This window comes from Euphorbia lathyris, chromosome 6 (assembly GCF_963576675.1).
Source record: "Euphorbia lathyris chromosome 6, ddEupLath1.1, whole genome shotgun sequence".
In the NCBI taxonomy this organism is placed as follows: domain Eukaryota; kingdom Viridiplantae; phylum Streptophyta; class Magnoliopsida; order Malpighiales; family Euphorbiaceae; genus Euphorbia; species Euphorbia lathyris.
Window position 1 is genome coordinate 67,409,764 of NC_088915.1, and position 8,418 is coordinate 67,418,181.

The window sequence follows — 8,418 nt, forward strand, 5'->3', positions numbered from 1 at the left end:
ATGAATGTCAGACTGCAAGATCTTCTAAGTCAACTGACAATACGCGGGGCGTACAACTATACACGCGGGGCGTGTATGGGAAGTTCTTCAGTCCAGAAAACCAGAGACTTACATACGCGAGGCGTGCTTCAGACTACGCGTGGCGTAAAGGACCTAATTCAAGCAATAAAATCTCAGAAGCTCAACCACGCGAGGCGTATCCCAGTATACGCGGGGCGTGGTTGAGACAACAAGATCCGGATTTGGTCCACATGCAGGAGATTTCTGACGGAATGGGCAAATATACGGGGCGTCCTCCACCATACGAGGGACGTGTCATGGGAAAACTGCTGAAATAATATAGCTCCATACTTGTACCTTGTGAATTTATAATTTTACCCCTAGCTTGATGTGTATAAATAAGAGTGACTAGCACTCATTTAGACAGCTTTTGACATACAACTCTTGTTATAGATTAAGCTCTTGCTACTTAGTTTTAGATTTTATTTTTACATAGCAAATCTCTATCACCTTGAGAGCTTGTTCGTTGATTCCGGCATTCCGTCAAAGTTCCGTTCCATCTCCGTTCACCAAGCTCGAAAACTCCACCTCCAAGTCCTAAGAGACGGCCTTGAGTCCGGTTAGCTAGTTCCGAGGGTGGATTATTCCCTTTTCACTTGCTAATTAGCTTGTACTCTTCCTATGTACTAGGCTTGGTTGTATTCCATATTTACATTCTCCATATTTATAATTTATGATTCATAATCTCTTTTTCTATATATGTGTTAATGTTTGCTACTTGTTTTGATATTCGTAATTGATTATTGTGTAGGGGAACGCGATTTCCGACGCCATTCGGGCTATCTTTAGGGATTCATATAGGTGTTGCCTTACCGGAAGTGACGCTCCGGAAACCGTAGGAATTGACAAGCCACGGAACTTACGGGCCCTAATTTCTGATCCCAACATTAGACACGCCTTGACTAGGAACCACGTAGTCTAAGTACCTCACGGGTTGGTCACACTACACGTAGTCGTCATTGCAAGAGCAAATCATTAACCGTATATATATTGGGAGTCATTGTTTGTCGTATTTATAACTTTTCACCATCCATATCATTTCGTAGAGTTTTTGTTATATAAATTTGTCTCACCAGTAGTTAGGAGTAGTTTGTAGTTGTTCCCCGAATCAACTCAAAGTATTCACCGCTTAGATAACGTATAAAACCGAGTCGTTTAATACTTGTAGTTATAAATCCCGTGAATTCGATACCCGGTCTTAACCGAATTATTACTTGATACGACGGGGTACACTTGCCCTTAAGTAGTAGCGTCTAGTAGAGATAGAGCATTTAGGAAGATCACATCCATAGTCGTAACGCACTTATCATAATATATATTTCATAAGCTCTACCTAGGCGCTGCGCACAACCCATCATCAACCAGGGTGGATGGATAATTACACGAAGACATACCCACCTTTATGAAAGAAAAAGGTCCCTAGAATGTTGTGTAACAGAAATGCCTAAAAAATAACTGAGAGGATCCAAATCTTTCATTGCAAATTTGGAACCAAGATGAGACATGATAGATTTCTTGAAGATCATCTGAAGAAGTAGTGAGGATAATATTATCCATATAAAGAAGGAGGTAAGCCATATCCTTGCATTGGTGACAAATAAACAAAGAGTGATCTGAAATACTGTGAGAAAACCCAAGGTAGTTACAAATGCTGTAAATTATTGATACTGTACACAAGTAGCTTGCTTGAGCCCATAGAGAGATTTTTTTTTAGCAAACAAACATAATCAGAGTGCTTAGGCTTATGAAAGCCAAGCGCTTGATGCATATATACCGTTTCATGGAGTTTCCCATGAAGAAATGCATTTTTGACATCTAGTTTATGAAGACCCCATGATTTGGACAATGTGATGCTTAGAACGGTCCGAAGAGTAACTGGTTTAACCATCAGACTAAAAGTCTCACCATAATCCCCACCGACTAGTTGACTAGCACCATAGAGCTTTATACCGCTCAAAAGACTAGTTAGAATTTGTTTTGTGCCTAGAAATCCATAAACTCCAAATATGTTAGCATTAGAGGTACAAGGTACTAAGACCCGCATCTTATTTTTAATATGAGCACAAATCGCAATATTGTTGTTGGCAATGATCATTGTATTCCGAATATTAGTTATGGACATGCATTTCTACCTATCTCCGACTCACATCTGCTTTTAAATAATGTCTTACATGCTCCCAAATTAATTCAAAACTTTATTTCTTTGAGAAATTTTACCATTGATAATAATGGTTCTGTTGAATTTGACCCCTTCGGTTTCTCTGTGAAGGATTTTCAGATTGGGAGGCATATAATGAGATATAACAGTGTGGGGACCTTTATCCAGTCACATCAAGACCTTGTTATGGTTCCATGCTTGGGCAGCAGTTGAAACATTTTCAATGGTGGTATGAAGAAGGTCGGTGGATATGGTGCCATATATCCATGGAAGGATGATGTTATCAACTCGCAACCACATATCGAGATTGGTCGATTTGAGGGAAGGAGAAGCAGTCGTCTTGCAGGCACCGATTGGAGGAAGAATATGGTTAAGAACTTGGTAGGCTTTAGCATGGATTTTGAATAGTTCTGCCCATATGGTATAACGTCCCTTTTCAATATCAAATGTAACCTTGATGAAAGATGTGAAGAAAGGTTGAGGGATAATCCCACGCTGGTCATGGTATTTGGGAGGCAGAAAAGTCGGTGGTTAGTACTAGAGAGAAGAAAGTAACCTAGTCGTTCGATACCATGAAAGAGTTAAAACTCGTGAGTGTTTCATTAACTTGGAAAAAATATATGTACAAGTCTATAATCCAGCTAAAATTTGTTGACTAATTTACATAAAAACAGCTTACTAAAAATACAATATTATTTACATCATCTAACAATAGATAGAGAGTTGGTCCATCAAGCATGAGTTAGAGATGTTGAATATTTTGGATGAATCACCCTTAATGGTATTCGAAATGATCTAATTCGATCCATTTATTTGATTATAAATAGGGAAGTGGATGAAAAAAAACTGACTTCTTTCATTCTCCGTAAAAAAAAAAAACATTATGTTCTTTTAAAGAAGCAATCCTCCAACTCCTGCTCTTCGTTCTTCCTCTTAGTAAAATCCAAATTAATATTTGGAAAATCATATATTTTCATCACTAAAAATGTTTAACGGCTCAAGATTCTGTCTCAAAATATATTTATAATCATCAGTAGAACGAATTCAAAGAAAATCCCTCATTACTTTGGAAAGACAAAAATAATAGCAATAGGACGTTATACACATCAAAGGAATGAAGGAAAGAACTAGTAAAAACATAATCAATTAAAGTTAATCTCCCAATCATGACACTAAATATATATATATATAATTCATACATATATTTGTCCCAAAATTCCCAATGAAGGGTTATAGATACTAACAATTGAATTATCTTTTACTAATGTAAAATTAATTTAAAATCAATATGTAAAATATAACATATATATGTACCAAACCTTTGTCGAGGATGATTTGTGAGTGTTAGGATCAAAACCTAGCGACCACGCTGTAAAACGCATTATTCCGAGCTTTAAAACAAGTGCGCCCCTTATTCCGAGCTTTAAAACAAGTGCGCCCCTTCCCTAAACCATCTGCAACGCATATATTCTTAAATACTAATATTGATTTTTATAGTTAATAAATCTAATTATATACAGAACAGAAACATAAATTCCCGAAATATTCGAGGACATGAATGGTAGAACCATTCCCCATTTCGGCCCCATTTGCAACCCTATTTTTACTCCAAACAAACTTGAATGCTGAAAATCACATTCTGGATTTATATATACCATAAACTTTAGGTGTTACTGCTAAACCTGGACAAATTACACGATTAGGGCAAATATGCCCCCCAAAAAAAGGGAAAACTTGATTGATGTCCCTGATGTATGTATATATAGTCAAATTCCTAAGATGAAGAAAAAAAGTTAGGATCCAAGGCATTGGGGTTGAGACTTCCATTGCATCTTCAACTTGGAAACCTTTTATTGATATACCAGAAGCTGAAACAACACAAGCAGAAAACAGAACATTAGTGCAATGCAATGTAGTAACTATAAACATTCAAGCAAAAAATCATCAGCTCACCAGATTCCCCTGCGCGAAATTATATGTTTTTAGTCCGGCCAGAGTTTCTTGCTCTTCTAAAAGTTGCAACTTATCTCTGCTCGGATTGATCTTGCTAGCCTGAGAAATGGATATGTTTGTGGAGGTTGAAGGATTAGGCTTTGAACTCAACTCTTTAACCAAATATATGTTAATTTCATCTGGTTGCCGAGCGGTCTGGTGAGCAACATACTGCATTTTTAAAGAGAAATTAGAAAACAATTTTACACAAGTTCCTGGATTACAGGTGAGTGGAAGAAGAATCACCTGACATAGTTGTTTGACTGATAATGTTGGCCGGCAGGAGAGGTAGGGCTGCTGCAAGCTGGGAATTGTTCGCTCATCGAAAGGAACTAGCATGAGGTTGATATCTAACTGAGATTACAAGGAACCTTGAATCAGTTTCGAGCATTTTTTGAGACGGCAGCAAAATAACAGTTCAGAAACACAATGATCTTGGAAAAGTTGTCATTACCTCTTTATCGTTTTCCTCCAAGTTCCGAAGAACATCTGTCAATTTATGGATACGGCTGTTCCTGGAATTCTTCCCATTCCCAGAATTAGCACTGCCGTATCTTGTGTGACTCCTCATACCACCTTTTCCCCAAGTAAGCCTTTCCGAGGGCCCAACAAGCCCGCCAGAAGACCCCATAGGTTCTCTATTCACTTCTGGATCATTCTCCTCACGTCCTCCATCTGCGTTAGCAGCAGTGGATCGAGCACCTCCGCATCTCTTGTATCTTTTCGGTTTAGCTTCTCCACTATGTTCCTCAGCAGATGATGAATCTTTGCCTCCATCATCATTTGCATCCTCCGTGTCATCAGACCCTTGAAGATCAGCTGTTCGAAATTTTCTCTTCCCACTTGACTGACCATCTCTTTGACGGCTTTGTGTTCTCCTTGCAAATGTAGCAAGTGTGGTTTTAGCAGTTGTTCGTCTCCTACCAAGAGCTTCAGCTTGTCGACAAATAGTCTGAGCAATAGAAGCTTGGATCTGCACAAAAAACATATAATTAAAGGCATTGAAAAGTTTGAATAAAAGAGCATTGATTTGAAATTGTATGAATAGTTCACCTGCTTGTTGCGAGCCTTTTCCTCCTCATGGAAAGCCAACTCCTACAGCATAATAACAAAAATCAGATCCCACCTTAAGATCAAATATCCTGTAAATTCATACCTCTTAAAATTGATTCCAGTAAAACCATACCTCTTCTTCATATTTGTCAATATCAGGATACAGAGCAGCAATTAAGGCATCATAATTCGGGTCATCCCTCAAAGAACGACGACTGGCACAATGTGTGCGGCAAGCAGGGCACTCGTTGTTCCTGTAGTTAAGAATACATTTTCAATGCTTTTATGAGATGTGAGAAAGCCATACACGAAAAACTGCACTTTCACTTAATCAGAAAAGAGATCAACTATAGATTGAATAATTACCCAAGCCTCATAGATTTGTCAATGCATGCCCTGCAGAAGCGATGCAGGCATTCCATCACTGTCCTTGTCTTTCGAATGATGCCTACAGGTACAAAGGGTTCAAATATTTTTCGAGATTAGAAAGTAGTTGATGTGGATCTCATGGGTAATCTGTTTGGAATTAACATGGCAATCACTTAATGAACGAAAGTGTAAAATGCAATCATACACCACAGAACTGGAGACAAAGAAAATTGCAAACAACCTTGACAAAAAAATTCAAGATAGAGCTACTTTAACTTGGTTCTGTTCCCGTGATCACATCGGGTTTCTGATTTAAACATCGATGTGTAGTTCGAAATTTAATATGTTTCAAGAAACTATACAAGTAAATTGCACATCTAGTAAGTTCTATCACGATCTATAGGAAAACAAGCTAGAAAGGAAGGAGAATTGCTGATTAACCTCAAATGATTTGAGGGGCTAACTTTTTTTATATTCAAATTACCAACAACTGCAGAGCTTCCATACAAATGATAATTAACTAATTTCAAATAATTGGTATCCATACCTTTTTTCGTTTACTTCCTCAGCAACAAAACGAAAAAGAGAGGAACTTTTTTCACAACCATATGAGAGAAAAACGACCAGCATGTTCACACACAAATATATACATATGATAAAAAAAACCATGCCCTCAAAAACCATCTCATATTTGAACTTGTTGCAGCTTATTTTTCAAAAAAGCATGCAGAAATTTCATTAAAGAAAAAGGTTGTCTCCTTTCAATTTAGAATCTGAAGGTACCTAGACAGATAGGACATTGTACTTCCTTCCGGATATCGGACAACTTTATCACAACATATCTGCAAAACAGCAACAACGGAAACAATGTCAGTTGATATTATAAGCACCCTTCACAACCAACTCTAAATGTCCAGGTTGCTTCTTACTCTTCACTTTGCCTTTCAGACAGTAGAATTTAGTTACATATAAAACAAGCTATTTTTCAAATGCTTGAAGTGAAATAGCCTAAATACGGTATACATGTATTCCAACCTATAGATCCACATCAAGTGCATAATCTGCTGCTATAAGCAAAATGCCAAGACACATAGAGAATCAATTGAAAACTCAACCACATCAGTTTCTGGTAATATGAACCTCTGTTTCAAACCGAAATTCACACAGCGACCTGCTAATCTATATACAGATGACACTTCATCTACTACATAAACGAAACATACCACATTTTTCATGTTTAGACAAAATGCAAGACCAAAAATTTGAGATAATATCTTATCAAATTTTGAACCACTAATCCTGCAACAAACAAAGTCATCAGATTATTAAGTATGGCAGTGTAAGTGTGCAACTAGAATTGTAAAATTACCAAAACGATGTATAAAAATTAAATATTTGGTATCATGATATATTTGAAAAGTTCCAATTCTGCAGAATTAAGCATTATGATTATAGGCTTCGTCGGAACGGCATATTATTCTATGGTTTTACAAGATAATACTGAAAAAGTAGCATCTATATATAGAAATTGACAATATAAGTTCAGTCAAAAGCACTTACTGAAAAAGTTTCTCCTAAATTATTTGATAATTGAGCAAAAATCATGCAGCCAAGACAATTCCCACATAACATAGTGATACAGTTACATAGGCTTCTCCAGCATAAAGTAAATGATACTTCAACTTAATAAACCACCCATGGTTACAGTAGAAACCATATGGTTTTAGCTGATAATATCAACACCGCCCATGAAATCAACAAAGTGTAGCAGAAAGAAGTAGAAGAAGTGAAATCAATGGCAGCTATTGCGAGAAAATGGAATGCTCATAATTAAGCTTATTCTCGTAAGGTAGAGTGTGAAAAACAGGAGCAAAGAAAGTAAGCATGCAGATCCCAAATCAAAACTCTCAGCATTCACGCATCAAACAGCTACAACGCAATCGATAATCCAGATTCCAGAAGAAGAAGAGAATGTGAAACCAAAACAAGTAACGGAAAAGAAAAAAACAACAACACGTACTCGTTTGCTTCTTTGTCGTCGTCGTCTTCGTTGCTGATGGAAGATTGGGTACCATGGGATTCTGTGAATTAAGAAGAGATAATCAAAATCCAAATAACAGAAATGGCGTCATAACACAAGAATTAATTCAAACTGGGTTGGGTGTATCGTATCGTATCCCAGTTTGATTATCATTGAATAATAATCTCAACTTATACACGTACGTACCATCAGCACCACCGTTTTCATCACTGTCAGAAAGAACCGGAGGAGAGCGGTGGTGGTGTTCATATCTTTCCTCGTCATCGTCATCGTCGTGGTGGTCGTCCTTCCTCCGGAGAGAATCACACGGGCGTTTCTGGGCTGGCATTTTCAGTAATGTTGGAAGCCCAAAAAGGAAAGGGGAATTGTAGGAGACGAAATTGAAGGTGGTAATGGATATGAATATGGATATATAAGAGAAGAGAAGGGAGAGCTTGACCTCGTTGATGTTTGCGTTTAAAGAAATAGAAGAGAAGAAGAGAAGAGAAGAGAATCAAAGAAAGGCGGATGAGTAGAGGTTGTGTTGTGTTCTCTTCTCTCTCTCATAGACTTTCTTGTATTTATAGGCATTATACCATTTCATCTCATCTATACAATTTTTGTTGCAAATTCAATCCATATGTAACCTTTACATTTTATTTCAACAACATGTAACCTATAGATTTATATTTAATTGATCTAATAAATCTTAGATTTAATAAGATTCACCGGTCAATTAAGTTTGATTTGAGTGGAAATCACATTT

The 8,418-nt window shown here is 37.2% G+C and overlaps 1 protein-coding gene across 1 annotated transcript; it reads right to left on the reverse strand.

The window, feature by feature from the left end:
• Positions 1 to 3,375: 3,375 nt before the first annotated feature.
• Positions 3,376 to 8,209, reverse strand: LOC136231874 (putative E3 ubiquitin-protein ligase RING1a). Its single transcript, XM_066020851.1, has 10 exons — positions 7,860 to 8,209; positions 7,653 to 7,713; positions 6,416 to 6,474; positions 5,630 to 5,711; positions 5,397 to 5,517; positions 5,264 to 5,305; positions 4,665 to 5,183; positions 4,457 to 4,564; positions 4,172 to 4,381; positions 3,376 to 4,086 (listed from the first exon to the last, which is right to left on the reverse strand). Exons 1-10 carry the CDS (start codon positions 7,999 to 8,001, stop codon positions 4,069 to 4,071), a joined length of 1,362 nt encoding a protein of 453 aa, XP_065876923.1. The 5' UTR covers positions 8,002 to 8,209; the 3' UTR covers positions 3,376 to 4,068.
• Between the last annotated feature and the right edge of the window lie 209 nt (positions 8,210 to 8,418).

Coding starts and splice junctions, on each gene's coding strand:
- LOC136231874 (XM_066020851.1), bottom strand. CDS start 8,001: ATGCCAGCCCAGAAACGCCCGTGTGATTCTCTCCGGAGGAAGGACGAC. Junction 5,712..6,415: donor ACAATGTCCTATCTGTCTAG/GTACCTTCAGAT, acceptor TTGTACCTGTAG/GCATCATTCGAAAGACAAGG. Junction 4,382..4,456: donor CAGTCAAACAACTATGTCAG/GTGATTCTTCTT, acceptor TTAAAAATGCAG/TATGTTGCTCACCAGACCGC.